This window comes from Megalops cyprinoides, chromosome 9, assembly GCF_013368585.1.
Source record: "Megalops cyprinoides isolate fMegCyp1 chromosome 9, fMegCyp1.pri, whole genome shotgun sequence".
Lineage (NCBI taxonomy): Eukaryota > Metazoa > Chordata > Actinopteri > Elopiformes > Megalopidae > Megalops > Megalops cyprinoides.
This window is the reverse complement of record NC_050591.1, coordinates 33,258,737-33,276,253: the sequence shown is the minus strand read 5'-3', so window position 1 is coordinate 33,276,253 and position 17,517 is coordinate 33,258,737. Positions and strand designations below refer to the sequence as shown.

Below are 17,517 nucleotides of genomic sequence, written 5' to 3'. Positions count from 1 at the left end.
TTCCAACTTAATCACCATAATGAAGTGAATGAATTTTTCTTTTACTGAGAATTATATCTGAGGCAAAAAATGGACAGCAAAATTGGATTATTGGCACTTAGTTCTGAAAGTCTCACTTATACGATTTTTATGTTAGGGAATTCAAAGAAATCGTCTGTCACCTGGACCTAGGTATGTGTAAGATAGGTGTGTGGCTGGCAGGACCTCATGACTATAATAGACCTGGTAGATTTCATAGCTGCTTCATCAGAGAATATGTATACAGGGGCCTAGCTGCCATTCTCTGTACCAGCTGAAATGAAATTCAGAAAATGTTAGTCATTATTGAAGTGGTGCTTTTTCCTCATAATGCAGTGTGATGATGACACACACTGAATACAATGAAAGCTACTAATGGCTAGTATTAGATATATGGGATATGTGCTGTTATGCTGTTATGCTGCCATGTTGTAATAAACAACCTGTCTTGCAATGCATATCTAGGAGACTTCAATTTATAAGATGATTACCAATAATTTACAGACCGCACCATCTAATCTAGCACAAGCAAGAGACTTGGAGATGTATATGTATAGCTAATGTAAAGCAGAATAATAATAATAGTTATATCCTGATGTAGAGCAGTTCATTACATATTCACATTGAAAAAAAATATCTGACTCCTTCAATCTGTTTAATTAGCTCCCATTCATTGGCAATGGAGATATGTGAGGGGATGCATTTCGAGCTGAGATTAAACTGGCTGTTCAGTTCATACATTCACAGAGTTTAATTCACCGCATATGTAATTCATGTCAGCTGTGCAGATTTTTCCCTTATTTTTCCCCCACATTTCCCAACAGATTTATTCTTAAAACTCATCTGAAATTACACTTCCAAAAATAGCCAGCAGAGGGAGATCTAGCACCACCGTGCACTCCGGTAGGAGAACGCAAAGTGGTCGACTATTAACACTTGTTTTGATTAAATATAATTTCCAGTCACTCAAGTACATGCACTATTGCATGCCTGTGATTAGAAATAATTTCCAGCCACTCAAATAATGCTGAACATATTTGATAGTTACACTGGAGCAATTACTTACAGGATTCTCTTTGTGTTATAAGCGATGGAGGGCAGGAGAATAAGACTACACACCTTTATATTTACATCAGCTGCTTTAACAGGGGAATGTTTAATGGAGTTTCAAAATCAGCGGGGCCAAAATAAAGGGTACCGCAGTTCACCACTGGAATAAGTGGAGAACATGACGTAATTGCACTGTAAAAGATGCTGTTGTTATCACTGGGCCCAAACCATCTGAAATACGAATCACTGTCATTAGATGGTAAATGCCCTAGTCCTGTTTTTGATATCTATATGGTGACTATCTCGTTTTGATTCTCCAGGCAATTAGCATTGCTCAAGGGGGAAAACGATACGTAAAAGGGGTCCTGACACCCCCAAATAATGACTAATTTGTGCTTTTAAAATTATTGTTATTTCTTGTTTCTCAGAGGAGCAATCTTACCAGTTTTACCATGCTAATTAGATGCAGTTATTACAAGGGGATCCTCCACTCCACAATGGTGTCATTTCTCGCACCCTCAGAATTATCTCGGTTTTCCTGTTGTGGTGTAAGCCCTTATTTTTCGCAGAGAAACTATTGAACATGTTGTCACTGTGAGGGGTATTGTGAAGGCGGCATTGGATTGTACGTGTTTTATCACGGAGGCATATGGGCACCAGTGATAATACAGATTTCCCATGGAGAATTCAAAGCAGATTATTGTCTGTCAAGGTCGCTGACAGCCTGGTTACTGTGGAAGGTGGGTGCGCTTGGAACAGCTTGAAGAGCAGTGGTCGTGTTGTGGTGCAGTTTTGCATGTTTCTACAGGCAAGGAAAAGACGGAGTGCTGTCCTTGCATTTTGTCTAATGCATACTACTTTGCTGTTGCGTGGCGACAGCCATTGAACTGAATCGACCCCTTACTAAACACACACATGCACAATGCGAAGACTCGGTATGGAATTCTGCCACGGGATTATTTGTACCCCTGAGAGCTGAGAGCTGTGCGAGCTGTCAACCTCTGGAGCACCTTTGTCGAACCGCATCAGTGATTTTGACTGACGCAGAATCCTCACGTTAAAACAAAGCGCGTTTATGACAGCAGAACTGTGAATCCCTTTCACTTTGCGTTGTGAATGTACTGCAAGCGGCAACACACTACTGTCACTGGCAGCGACCACGGAACACTGAACCAGACTGCGCCATGAGGCTTTGCAGCTCCGAGCATTAATTGATTTCTGGCAAGTGATTCTATTGCTGGAATTGCTGGCAATAATTTTTAGACGTTTTAACTTTCCAAGCCCAAGTCTTCAATGCAGAACTTGTGTCTGTCCGCTCAGATCTGCCACTGAGAGGACTGACGCTTTCCCAAGTGTGTTGCATAAAAAAACGAATATCTCATGCTAGATCGCAACAGCAAGAACAGAAAAAATATGTAATTTATGTCCAGTTCTGCACAACATGTCAGGTTTTAGTTCTCAACACAGACCGATGGGACCTGGGAGTTTAAGAAAGTGCTCTGGACAGCAAGTACTATACAACAGTACAGCAATTATGTCCGGGTTTCCCCTAGCCCGTGACCCACATACTCTCCTCATGTGTACCCTATCAAGTCTGTTGTTGCTGTGAAATCATATGAACTTAAAATGAACTAACCACAATGTGACTAATTAAAGGAAGTAAAATGTAAATATGATGCCGTTTTTCCCTAAGTAAACCTCTTTAGAGACAAAAGTATGGGTTTTATGGGTTCCGTGAAAAAAGGAAGTGTTAAATGATTCTTTGGTGTAACTGTAGCATGTAAAAAACTACCAATACCAAAACCGACCAGTGCTCTAAAACTGTACTCTTGGCTTTGATGAATAGGCTTAAAAATATTATGCTTCAATCACCACTTAAAGGGACTCCCAAAATCAACATTGTTGAGCCAAACGATATTCATTACAGAACCTTAATCTGACAATTTAAGACATATTCAGCCAAGAGGAGTTAGGAAGACATTTTGAGAATAAATGATATGTAGCGCCAGATATGTACAGTATTTCACCCTGAGCGCATTTTACCATACTTGAAAGCTGTGTCATAAATCATTCTTCTAACTTAAGAACGACCCCATGGGTTTTAGAGGCCTAATCCATGTAGAGTACATTTAGGATTTGCCTGTTGAGAGATACTATTGTAAATCAGTCGCACGATGGCACTGATCATGATAGCGTAGAAGCAGAGGTACTGGATAACCGCAATCACGGGCGTTTCACCTGAAATAATTCCCAAAAGCGTAATAAGATATATCCCGTTAATAACGTATGACGATGGCTAATGTAGGCTACCTAGCGTCAGCAGTCATTTTCTAAACAACTCTTGTTGTTTTTTTCCCAAACACGCACAGAAGCTTTTAGACTTGGAAAAAATGACGGATTTTAGGACCCAACGCAAAAAAGCTAAAATGTTTACAGATTCAGATGAGTTATGATTGGATATCCGCACGCTGCCGGTTGTTATTTGCATCAGTTTATTGGTAGCGTTGTATTGTAAACACAGTGTGTTCCTCAGTAGGCTATAACTCCAACACGTAAAAAGTGAAACCCTGCAAAACCAAAAGGGAATTCTAGTTTGATAGTGTGGAGTTGAAAGAAGACTGGCGCACACAATATATTTCACATCGTTGACCAGATATGCTTTATGAATATGCACGTGCAAATCCGACTATAAGATTCGCGTGCGACGTCAGAGAAATGCCTGCGATCAAGTAGATGGACAGCGCGCGGCGCTCCGCACGTGAGACCGGACAGCTGACAGGTGACGATCAAGCGCAACTTTCCGGGGCTGCATTCTCGGGTGAGTTGGAACTTCATTTTATCACTTAAACACAAAATCATTCAGTTAATATGCATACTCGGGACCGCAGATGTTGCCCTCAACGGCGACATGATTTCGTTATGTCGGAGTATATCGTAAAACTAAGTTCCGAGAAGGAAGCTGTCCGTGTTCGTCGGGATAAAAACAGGAGATTTGGTTACGGAAAAGAAGTCCGCCCAGTATAATTCAGGCTGGCAAAATGCATTCGGACTTAACTGTGTGAGTATGTTCTCGGCTCGTCTGTAGGTATCTTTAGTTTCAACCCTTGGAAAAAGGATGTGAATGCGCTGTTACTAAATAACGTTATCTAATCCAGGTGAATGAGGTGGCATTTAAGACGTGACATGAGACTGATGACTTGTCAGTGTAGTGATACGCAAGTAGCACATGGTGTTATAATGCACTGGCAGATCTGCATGCGAGTAACGGATAAACCTCAGTACGCGATTCAGCGTGTGAGCGAGCGAACGCGGCAGGTCTCGATTGATCAAGCACACTTTGACACGCGTGAAGATACTGCCTACATATACAAAATGCTATACGTTTGCGTTGCTAGCGTTTTGTAAAGCAGTATGAACGGTTTAACTACGACATTATCTTCTGATGCTGTTCTGATGATGTTCATGTGAACAATGAGTGAGAGTTGCATTTCTTAAATAAGTTGTCTTTTCAGCTCGAGTTTTATTTTCTATTTTCGTTTTCTGTTAATCAGTTTGCAGTAACAATATCAGGGTAATTATGCCGAGCTGACTAACAAAATTGGTATAGATGTTTTCAACTTGAGGTTCTCTCCATAGTTTTATATAGCACTGTATACTTTACGGCGTTACAGGGGGTCGACGGTTAAAAACGTCAGTTCCACAATTCGGTGGAACGTTCGAATTAAAATATCTCAACAATATTTTATATGTAACAAGAAGCAATCACTGTAACAAGAAATAATCACTTTCAAGTTCTCTGATTTTATGTAGGAACATGTTTCATTCATACATTACACTGAGGACAGATAACAGCGAATATTTTCTGCAGCCTTGAAAATGTATATAATACACCACATGGAGCGATTATCTCTCCAGGAAGTCTTCCTCTTACAGTGCTTACCCCCCCCCCCCCCCCCCCCCCCCCCTGATACAGTTTGTGTATATGTGCCACACCTACAGAAGGAGAAATGGCATCAGTTCAACTCCACACTAAAGCCACAGTAATCTGTTCTGTTCCGACAGAGCACAAGAAATGTGGTGTATTCTCTGATAGATGGAAGGGTGTGGCCAGCCTATCTGATTATTGGCACCTGAAAGCATTGTCCAGCCAGCAGGTGCAAAGAGCACATCAGCGAGCCCGGCATAGTCGGAGCAGAATCTGACACACCGTCTGCTTTGATTGTACCCTTACCTCTGTAGATCTAGGCTAATGTTTTTGCATCTGAGTCCTCTGGTGTTTGGCCACTGCATCACATTGCACTGCTGTTTCACTACCTCTGCATTTCCATGAACAGAAATGTTCCTCCCTGTATCGATCCATTGCACACAAATACTTGGCCAACGCCCACTCAAAGGCGTAACTTTTTGTGAAGCCACTAGAAGAATCAGCTGGATTCAGGTTCATGTCAGTGGTGAACTTTGATAGTTTACATCTGTGGATGTCACATAATCAGGTAGGGCACACACAGTTTAATTTCCTTTTGCAACATTCCCTATGCATTCAGACCCTGCTAATTTGCTAGCCGTGGTTCTGTAACTGCTACCCCAGGCAGCAGGGACAGGACGAGGAGCAGTAATGTTGTGTATTGATAAGGAGCAGGACTCAAAAATGGTTGCTGGTTCAGTTCTTTAGAGGGGCATTGCTGTTGTACCCTTATACCAAGATAACTAACCCGAATTTCCTCAATAAACACATATCTCTATGAATGGATAGTATGTAATATAAGCCTGCCAAGGCAATGTGATGTAATGTGCCAGGTAGGAAACTGTGCCAGGACAGGCATGTGGTTTCCCATGCTGTGATGTATAGTACACAGAGACTGTCTAGTGGAAAGAAAGCTCATTACAGAGCTCTGATCTGCCTCAGAACTGTTAGAGATCCACTTTATCACCTTACCCGAGCCGAGTTGGTGATTTCAGGATCTTCATTTACCCTTTCGCATTTTGTGACGGGAGGGAAGGTGTGGGATAAGAGAATGCACTGTCCTTGTTGTATGATCATATTGTACGATATGCCACTATGTGTGGGATTCTGATCAGAACCAGAATCCACTAATGAGTCCTGAAATATGGGTCCACTGCTGCTGAAATTAGCACTAAAATCAGCATTCCGTACACTGTCCAAGGCAATCATCTCTGTCATGGATATCAATACATCATGCTGCAGCATGTCATTGCAATGTGTTAGTAAATAGGATGCAATTGAATGTAAATCTGTAATTTAAACACAGAAGACCACTGACAGAGTAAATTGGCTAATTAAAGCACGCTCTGTCCAGCACAGCTGATGCGTGGCAAAGCTTGCTGTGCCAAATGCTCTCACACACACTGGTGAATGAGAGGCGCCACAACACACACACACGCGCACACACACACACACACACACACACACACACGCACACACACACGCACACACACACACACACACACACACACACGCACACACACACACACGCACACACATACTCAGTGATCTGTGATGAAAGTGCTTTCTCATCATCACCATCATCATCATTATCACAATAAGTTGAATACATAACTGTTTTACACAAAACAACAAACAGACCCACACTGTTTCTGATAAGTAACTACACATGAGCGTCTTTCAATCAATAATCAGAAGGCTGAGGAATCTTGTAGCATTTTATGTTTTTCTGTGCACAAGGTAGAAATTGTGCTATAGAGACAAATTGGAAAATCATCCATTTGGGGGGGTTCTTGTTCTGTTTTTGTTAGCATCCAGACGTACCTCCTTTGAATGTGCTGTATATGTGCTCTCAGGGAAGCTCGCGTGTTTTGTCCTCATGCTGCTCCTTTGGGTGTGTTTGCAGTGGCTCTCAGTGTACTGCAGTCAGAGCCTGTGAATCCCTGTGCGTACGGTCCCAGCTCCTCCTCTGGGGTGCCATCTAGTCTGCCACTGTGCGTCTGCGTTTCACAGAGGTCTGTTGCGATTTCGCTGCTTTGCCTGGACACTCTGTCTGAATCAGAATCAGTTGCTAACTCTCTGTGATACGGCGGTACAACTGCAAGTAATACTCATATCAGAATCAGATTCAGAATCGGACTTCATTGGCCAAGCATGTTTCTACACATATAAGGAATTTGACTCCGGTTCCAGTGCTTTTGGTAGTGCTTTCATACTAAAACGCAACAAATACCAAGCAACAGTAGCGCAGGACTCATACATGGAATAAGGATGGCATGAATGAGGTCTGTATGAGCAGCTATTGCACAATAAACATGAGTTAAAGTATACATGGGTTCAGGCTGTGGATCTGTCCAGCTGTTAGTTATGTAGAACTATTGAACAATGAGCATGAAATAAAGTGTACCTGAGTGAAGGCCATGGATGTGTATAACTATTAGTTATACAGAAATAAATGTACCACATTATCAGCACTGTGGCCTGAATGGAATAGCAGCTGGAATGAATCCTGTAAGCGCCAACAGAACCTGCCTACCTGATATTACTAAGGTATTACTGAAACCCCCAGCCACCACTCAACACACACACGTGATGCGTGTAGGAAATGGAAGTGTTAACATTATTCGTTTCATGACATCGTTCACAGTATTGTACAGCTTGTGGGGGAAAAAAATAACAACAGCAAGAAGTTTTCCTTAAAATAAATCTCTGGTCGAAGGAAATCCTTTTACGGAAAGAACGGGCACTGGTTGACATGTGTCTCCTGGTCTCCACCATTTGAGTTAATAGTGATTAGTGACCCATGAGTTGCTTCTGACATTTAAGAGGCCAGTGAGGTGTTTTTCTTCCCTCTCTGCCTTCAACTATGGTTTGCTTGATTACAGGATCTCTGCTGGAAGACATTCTGTTCCCATTAATAATACTCAACGTCATACAGGGCACCGTTTCACTACTGCGGTTTGATTTATATGACTCATCGGGTAAACGAATATGAAAAGACCCTGTCGATTCACTGCAATTTGTGTCCAGCACAGAAGTGCTCTTTTAATAAACACAATGTCCCTTTGGACTTCAGGAGCACGAGGCAATAGACGGCAGTGTGCGGGGTATCACAAACAAATTGAAGACGGCAATGTGTGGCGGCTTTTTCTCTGTTTTTTTTTTATATATCTGTGGAAAAATATGAAAGACACTCTGTCTGGAGACACAGCAGTCTGCATAAATCTGACGTAAAACATAATCTGGCTCAAAAGCAGGAAACTGAGTGGAACCTTGTGGAGAGTGTGGTCTGAAGAAGCTAATTTAAAACCGTGCATTTTAATGTGAAAACGCAATGTGGCAGACATGTGACATCTTAAGCAAGCCCCTGTATGAGTATGTCTGCTCTCTGATATCCAAGCAAAGAATATCAGAGTTCCTCAGGTTCTCTTATTAAGTGTGTCTGAGAGGGAACAGGATTTGCTGTGGTCTTTGTCCAAGCGTTTGTTCTGAGTGTTGATCCTTTGTTAAATCTTCACGTTGCAATTTTTTTTGTGTGCAGCTGACCTTCAGAAAATGGGTTTGGGAAGTGATAATTCTGCTCAGTCCTGAAACATCAAAGCTGTTTTTTTTTTCTTTTTGTAAAGCATGGTAAAATGTCCCTTGTAATTGTATTGTTTATTGTGTTTTTCTTACCTTTAAAATTTCCATGGCCAGCTTTCACCAGAGCCTTTGGAGACTCCTGGCAGATTTTAAATTCTCTTTGTTTATCACAATGGTGTAATTGTCATTGGCTCTGCGAATCTGGGAAGTCGATGGAAATGAGATTTATTGTAGCAGTAATAGTATTATAGGGGTTTTTAACTGTTGCAGTGGGAGTTGGTCAGTGTCATTGTGAGAAAGCCATTCCAAGCCAAGGCAGAACTGGATTCCAATAATCCTGTCAGAGTATGGTCATTTTGCTTAATGTTTTAAATAAAAGCTTGTCAGACGTTTCCTAATTTCTATATCTCTACATGTAGACTTCCTCCAGCTCTGCTGCTTTATGCTGTGAAATCCAACAGACGTGCATTTGGGTACAGCCACCCCCAGCCACCCTGTTCAGAAGCTTAGGGGAGCATGCACAGAAGCCAGATGGCTTTTGGTTTGGTTCTCAGGGTTCTGTTTATTCATCCGGTTTGCTGCTGTGCCACAAACAATCTCTGCCATTGACATTTACACTGATGAAGACCAAAGCAAGATGCCTTGTATGTTGTTGGGATAATCTGTGTGCCGCTTGAGGTTTGATTAAAATTTAATCCTGTTATTATGATAAATCTCTACAAGAGAAAAAAAGGCTTCACTTTCAAGTGTGAGTTTTTAATTGAATGCTATTATAGAGTGAATATTATTAACTTGATGGCTGTCAGCGAATCTTCATGGAATTTTAATAATTTCACGTGTGAATAAATTTTTCATTATATGAGTTAAATCATGAATGTGTTTTCATATAAAAAAATCCAAAATCTTTGTCTTGTGTGAACAGTTGTGCTCCTGTTTTCACTGCAGCGATTTCTTTAACAGCATTACTGAAGAAAACAAAAGCTAAAACTAAAGCTTACTGAAGATTTTTTCCCTTTATCCAACCCGGTTTTGGCATTGCTGTTTATATATCTGCATGCCAATCCTGCTGTTATTCACACTACAATTCACACAGCATACTACAGTGTAGTGAGCCCTCATTGGAGGATAGGCAGTACGGCACCGATGTCATCCGAGCAACTCCAATGACTGCCAAGAATGGTCTGATGGCTGACACACTCCCCTCTCTGGTGGAACAAAGCCAGTTTCTTCTGTCACTGTGAGATCCTGGTCATTGTTGGCAAATGACATGGCTGTTTTGAACCTGGGCCATAGGGCTCAGCCTGCATCCAATTCCAATGTTTTTCTAACCAAGGGTAAACTTTTTATCCCATACTTGCCCGCAAAAAACTTGTCATTACCAGTTGTTTGTATTAGTCCTGGTTAGAGGTGAGCAGTTTACAACTGCTTATTTTTTGGGATTAATGTGATAATGCTAATGAAAAAAAAAAGAAAAAGACAAACCGGGCAGCAGTGTAGCACAGAGGTAAGGAGCAGGGTTTGTAACCAAAAGGTTGCAGGTTCGATTCCCTGCTGCGGTGCTGCTGCTGTGCCCTTGGGCAAGGTACTTAACCCAGAATTGCCTCAGTAAAACATCCAGCTGTATAAATGGATAATATGTAAAAATTGTACCCTGTGTAAATTTCTCTGGATAAGAGTGTCTGCTAAATGCCAATAGTGCAATGTAATGCAATGATAGCTGTGTCTGTCCTGTAATGCTAGAAAGGACAAGAAAGAATATAAGATTAGACCAAAAAAGTTGGACAAGCAGTGGCTAAGTATCCAGATCGGTACTCTTTGTGTAACATCAGCCTCCGGTGTCCAGTGTCTCCAGTAAACGTCTCTCCGACAGCTTTGCCACAGACTGTTGCAACATCTAACCTGGTCCCTGGCCTGCTTATAACCATCTGATAGGTTTCCCTTTGTATCCAAACAGGTCACAGCGTATCTGTGCAGTGCAAGATCATTAACAGCTGGTGCCTCCAGAAAGTAAGGGGGCTGTGTGTGTGCGTATGAGACAGAGATAAGCAAGACAGCATTGTTAAATGCTGGTGGGCATCGGAAGTATGTTTCAGATAGCATTGTCATTAGGGATGCATTATGTATCGCTGGCAGAGACAGATAGCTGGTTAATGGTCACAACCACAATTCGCAAACAGTTGGCAGATTTATGTGATTGCTGTCTTTTGAATGGAGAATGATTAATGTTGTTGTATATTGGTGCTGTAAGGAAGTCGGCAAAACTAGACACAATAGTATGACTTTAAGGATGAGATGAAAACAGCTTATGGATAGGCAACTCCAACAAGGACATTATATATATATATATATATATACTAATGCTCAGTAGTTTTTACAAGGACTTTTAAAGTACAGCAATTCACTTGTTGCAGAATTTAAATAAAATATTCAGATTAATTAGCTAGACTAACCTACCAGCTACAGGCATTCAATGATTAAATGTAGTTAGCAAGTTGGAAAACTAGCTACTGTTGTAATTAGGTTGCTGGAAATGTCCATAAATCTGGTGAAGGTCTGACCAACTAATGCATCATACCAGTGTACAGGAGTAATGACAGTAAACGCATCCAGGTGAGGTGTTTTTCAGCCAGGTAGCAGTGTGTTTGCTCAGGGTATGTTGACAAAGGTAGCCCTCTCTCTGTTTTGTTTACATGGGAACGAGCGGTCTGATTTCACCGTGACTGCGTGCTTCTGCCCCTCACATTCCCCTCTTCCACTGTGTGCACAACACCTTCCCTCTTTAATTGGATTTTCCTGGATATGCGCTTATGTAACACAAGTCAAGTGGCGTCTGTAGGGTAAATGTAAAAAGGCTTGTGTCTTAAGGAAACATTTCACAGGCTTGTGTCGAAAGGAAGCATTTTTGATGACAAGATCATAATTGTAATAGTAGGAAAAAAAAAGTCATAAAATGATTTTCAAAATCAAAAATCAAATATTTAGTTTTTTTTTGTTTGTATACCTAACTTTTGTATCTCAGGTAAATAAGACTAAGGCTTCTCAGTTCCTCACGCTCATTTCTGATTGTGCTCTGTGAAGCTCTTAGGCCCTGTTCACACCTGGCATTAAAACGCGCCTTGGGTGATGGGCATGTTAATGCCAGTTGTGAACAGGGCACGTTAAAGCCAGGTGTGAACAGGGCACGTTAATGCCAGGTATGAACAGGGCATGTTAAAGCCAGGTGTGAACAGGGCACGTTAAAGCCAGGTGTGAACAGGGCACGTTAAAGCCAGGTATGAACAGGGCATGTTAAAGCCAGGTGTGAACAGAGCATGTTTAATGCCAGGTGTGAACAGGGTGTGTTAAAGCCAGGTGTGAACAGGGCCTTAGAGCAGAGTTATTAATCACCAGGTGTCAGCATCATTAGCAGATTACCTGTTCGGTTACAGTAAAATGTGGACAGCAGGTGAACGGTTCTGCTCTCAGCGTCCAGCCGTCCTCCCTGTCCTGTTTTCCATGGTCTTTAATGACCAGTGGTGACGTGCTCTGAGGGTGGAAACAACCTGATGTTGCCTGTTGCCAGACAAAGTGACTGGGGTTACATAACCCTTTCAGCCACTTTGCCAGGTGATAAAAAAAGGATATTTAAAAAGTAGCACCCCAAGACGGCGGATGGAATTAATCCATCCCCTGGACGTGTTGGACCTGCTGAATGCTGCCTGCCCTCTCCCAGGTCTAGCTCATGAAAAAAATAAACCTTTCTGTTGGGGTAGCCTGATGAGGGCACATAGCCTGCTCTGGTGCCTTTGCCTCAAGGAGGTTATACCAAGCTGTACCGGTTTTGTCTGGGATCCAGTCCTCACTGTTGCTCCTGACTCACCAGTGCTCCGGCTTAGCCTGGGTGCCCTCTGAATTGTCCACGTAAACACCCTGGCTCGCTGTGGATAAAGCCGCACAGGGCTAAATGTGGCTGAGGCTAATCCCTCCCGGGGCCTGTGTGATCTCAGAGCTGCCCGGCTCAGGGAGAGACTCCCGGGCTAAGAGCGCACAGAGGGATTCAGTCAGTCAGGGCTCTGCTGGCCGGAACATGCAGACAGCACAGCCGCTTAGCTCCCTTCTGCTGCATGTAAGTCAAACTTTGGGTCCGTTGTTATCCAGATCTGTGTTTCCAGTTGTTGCCTCAGTAGTTTGCTAGCTTAAAAGCAGACCGGAGTGAGCTTTGTAAGGGATATTCATCTTTGGTTGTTCAAAGTTCTTTCTCGGATCAGTGAAATCTCAGTCCGCTGGTACACATTGGAATATGAACAGACTGATTTTGTTTTTATGGATGTCATCTTCTTAGCATTATTATTTAATTATTTCAGTTCTGTTGTACCTTGTAGTGGAGTATTTTGCCTTTCAAGCTAATTTTGTCGCTTTTCTGCGTTACATAAGAGTTGGCAATCAAGTGTTGCTTAACAAGCGGAATAAATAGTTTGCTGTTGTTTTTGGAATGGGTTTAAATGTATAATTGCTTGTCCATAGCTGAATATATTACTATATGAATGTAATTTTTTGTAACATACTCTACATTTGTTTTGTGAGGTATTCCACAGTTAAGTGACAGAATGCATTAATTTCACAACTTTTCCTCCTGAAAGTCTCACAAATGTGTGTGTGAACTGCTAAGGCATTCCTGGTTTAATTTCACTCTTCACACGGGTGGTAATTCTGACTGTGACACTGATCCAAAGCCATGATAGTTGGCAGCAAACAGCTGTGTGCTGCCATGTCTATTCAGAGGGACCAATCGCCGCAATCCAGTGGTGTGCAGAAAGACAACATTCCCAGGAGGCTGCTCTTCTGAGAGGGGCGGAGCTACACGACTCAGGGGGGCATTCACACCAGACAGCCTCGCCCGGCTGCTGTGGCTGTCCTGCATCAATTAAAGTCTGCTCTGCAGAGAGCCCAGGCCTTTCACTTCTCAATATCAACCTTCAGCACAAATAACATTCAAATGTGAAGTGTTGTCACAGTGAATGGCATTCATAGGAGATGTGGCATGAACATGTTGAACCACTTCTCCTTATGGCATGTTATGTTGGAATTTGCACCACCTCCAATGCCAAATGCCTTTTTTGTCATGATTAAGATGCAAGTAATGATTTACCTCATGTATTGAAGAGTAATGTACATTAAATGGGGCTGTCTGTCATTCGTCTGTCACATGTATTTACACTGCAGAAACACACAGGGCCACTTGCAATGCTTTCTGTGTTACAATTTTTACGCCCTGTGGATCATCACTGGTGTACCTGAGATGAAATACCTTGCTCCTAGGTGTGTCCATTGCCTGGCCAAATGTGCAAAACCTATAGACTCTCTGAAATGTTTTAATTTTAGGGTATCCTTCCCTCATTCAATAATGTGTAGATTTTATATCATATGCTGTTTTGGCACAAGTGGGAATTCTCTTCTTTAAAACTGTAGAAGTCTCCAACAGTGTCTATTGTGAGGATGCACCAAAGAAAGGATTCAGTGAGCTGAACCTAAATCTTTCCTGCCTTAGGTAGGAAATTATTGTGACTTGAACTATTTTGCTAAATCTGTTGTGCAGCCCGTTGGTGGTTATATTTTGGTTATGTTAACTGCAGCAGTGAATTGATTTTATGGGGAAAATTAAAAAGCAAATGACGCCCATTGTGGCAATATTTCACAGTGGAAGGATGTGACTGCAATAAAGGGACAAGACAAATTCCCATGGTGAAAAAACAATACACGGCTTCACTATTAATGAAAACATTTGACAGGCACAAGGCAACACATTACAACAACACATTACTGGCAGTAATGACAAATATTCTAGTAACAAGGACAAACATTCTGGTGACAGGAATTACGCCATTATTCTTAATTTTACTTTTTAAAATACATTTTGTGTTTTATTTTTAGTAAAATGCAAAATGTATAAATGCAGTTTTTGACTGCACATGTTATGTTTGCATTTATAAAACGTGCCCAGTTTGGTATTTGTTTCGGTGTTGGAATGTGTTATTTAGTGCTGCATTCAGTATTGAGCTGAACCCTAGTTAATCGTTTTGAAGTGCTCTGTGTGACATATATCATTCTGATGATTCTGGAAGTAAGTGGGCCCCAATCTGTCCGCAGGCTACATGAGTCACAGAGAAAAAAACATGCTTACAGCACATATAAACAGGAGATGTGTGGTCAGCACTGCCCGTGGCGTATGTGTGGTTACCATGGGGAAAAGAAACTTGGAGCAAAATGCGTCAATAGCCTAGCGGCCAGTTTCTCCCGATGCCACGCAGCCTTGTTCCCATCTGGCCCTCTGAAATTAAGGATTGATTATGTTATTTCACAAATTAGAAAGAATATAAAATAGATCATTATAGTTTGTGATAGTTGTTCTGATCTTCCGTCAGTGGTTGCTGCCTTCAGGCATGGCTCTCAGAGAGACCAGTTGAGAACCAAAAGTCTGCATTGAGAAAGTTCCAGTTCAGACTAGTTCATTACAGGTTACTTCTGAATAGATAATGTATGCAGTTTTATCATGTTAGCTGTCCCTTCAGCTCAGGGCAAAGACAAGGCAAGGCAAATATATACCATTCAGGTAGCCATGTCTGGCCGGTCTTCATTGCAATTTGTTTAGGAAAAAAAGTGGTGTGGACTGGAAGTGTCCGTAATGATCCTTATGGTAGGCTAATTCAGAGCATTACATAAGACAATTAACAATTAACTGTGCAGTGGGGTGGGAATAGCTGGGACACTTGGCATAATGTCGCTGCTATTCCAGGAATTGATCTTTGATGACCGTGGTGACTCAGAGCATCCTTTTAACACCCCTTTAGAGAGAGAGCACTTTTTTTATAGCATGGAACCTGGGCGCTACATGGCGGGAATTGGATTTACACTGGATTCAAAGTGAATGGTGCCCATTTATGGCTCACCAGTACAACTTCATGGGAAACCTGGTCACTGAATTGAAGGTCTCTCTTTCATGTGCCAACCAAGCCCAGTCCGCCTAACAGGATGGTATTGGTGGGAATGAGTTAGGAGAGGCTTGAGGGCGGCAGTGTACCACAGTGGTTAAGGAGCAGGACTTGTAACCGAAAGGTTGCCGGTTCAGTCCCCGCTGGGACACTGCTGCTGTACCCTTGGGCAAGGTTCTTAACCCACAGTTGCCTCAGTAAATATCCAGCTGTATAAATGGACAACTTTGTAAAGAACTGTAACCCATGTAAGTCGCTTTGGATAAAAGCATCTGCCAAATGAATAAATGTAAATGTTAATGAGTTGGTTCCTGTAGTTTTTATTTTTTTGTGTGTAGGGGGATATACAGTACCAGTCAAAAGTTTCTACACACTTCTTGTTCTTGATTTTTACTATTTTCCACATTTTAGAATGATAGTAAAACCATCACAACAATGAAATAACCCAAATGGAATTATGCAGTGACCAAAAATATGTTATAAACAGATCAAAATTATCTTATATATTTTGAAGAATCTAAAATATATATGGGAGGAATGGTATGTTATTTAATATGTCAGAAAGAACATGCATTATAGTTTAATGATGTTTCCACGTTGTCAATATGTGGATGCTGCTTTCGGGTTGAGCCTGATTGAATAACTTCAGGAAACCTCTCAATGTTGAGCCAGGCTAGTTCCTCACAGGTTGCCTCTGAGAAGATTATGTAGATGGTCATGTATGGAGAACTGTATTTTCACCTCAGGGTTGCATGCTTGAATAAGATGAAGCCCACGGCTGTTGTACCTTTGAGTGAGGTCCAACTGTGTAAATGGATAAAGCATGAAAATATAAGGTGTGTTGTGAGGTTTTCCCGGATAAAGGTTGTCAGCTGAGAATACACCAGTTCTAATGCTAATACTAAGAGCACTACTATTCACTCTAATTTATGTTTTAGTCTATTTTCAAATATGTTAAATATGTTCAAATATGTGAAATATGTTCGGTATGCTATCCTTTTTCATGTTTTCCTTTCTGCATGCAGCTGCTCAGGTCTGTTCTGGGATCAGTGCTTATTTCCGCTTCCCCTCTTCCGCGGCAGCTGTGTGGAGGTAACACTGATCCCAGGAGCGAGCAGACCTCCGTGCCGTTGATGTGTTCTCCCGGAAGCCCCTCATTGGTCCAGCCCGGCTCCCTCCCCGCGCACTGAAGGTCATGAGCTCCGAGCGAGGGACCGCGGCCGAGCTGGACCCCGAGCACCACGCCGAGCTGGAGGACATGGTGTCGGCCATGACGGTGTCAGGCGACAGGGGGAGCCAGCTCAACGGCCGCAAGGCCAACGGGGTGAAGAACGGGACGTCCCAGCGGCTCCGCCTCACCGACAGGAAGCTGTCCCTGCAGGAGCGCGGGACCTACCAGGGAGCCGGCGGAGCCGTCACCGCCAGAGTGGCCCGCAGGCCCACCATCGAGTCCAAACGCGTGTCCATCTCCGACGCCCAGGTGAGCGGAGGGGGCTGGGGACAGCAGTGCACTGTGTTGGCCCTGTAACACAAAGGAGGTCTGATTCTCTCGTGGTGCACTGCTGTTGTTTCCTTGGACAAGGCCCTTAACCTGGCTGACATAACAATGCAGCAGTATAAAGCAATGTAGGCCATGTAAATTGCATTACATTACGTTATTGTCATTTTAGCAGACACTCTTATGGAGATTGACTTACGTAGGTAACACTTTTTACATGTTGTCCATTTATACAGCTGGATATTTACTGAGGCAATTGTGGGTTAAGCGCCTTGCCCAAGGGTACAACAGCAGTGTCCCTGTGGGGAATGAAACCAGTAATTTTACAATTATGAGCCCCGCTCCTTATCATTATGCTATACTATTGCCCAAGTTGCTTGGATAAGAGTGCTAGTTAAGTAAATATACATAATATAATACAATGTAGTGGTTAGGGA

At 42.4% G+C, this 17,517-nt stretch overlaps 1 protein-coding gene across 3 annotated transcripts in view; it reads left to right on the top strand.

Annotated features, from left to right (window-relative positions):
• Positions 1-3,566: 3,566 nt before the first annotated feature.
• Positions 3,567-17,517, top strand: part of LOC118783096 (calcium/calmodulin-dependent protein kinase kinase 1-like) — a 33,770-nt gene continuing 19,819 nt past the window's right edge. Inside the window, exons 1-2 of one of the 3 annotated variants that reach the window (XM_036536793.1) lie at positions 3,567-3,886; positions 16,665-17,062. In XM_036536793.1, coding sequence (XP_036392686.1) covers positions 16,778-17,062 — 285 coding nt within the window. In that variant the 5' untranslated portion in view covers positions 3,567-3,886; positions 16,665-16,777. Of the gene's footprint in view, positions 3,887-4,101; positions 4,127-16,607; positions 17,063-17,517 lie in introns of those variants that run through there. The other 2 variants (XM_036536792.1, XM_036536794.1) reach the window with 2 other exon arrangements.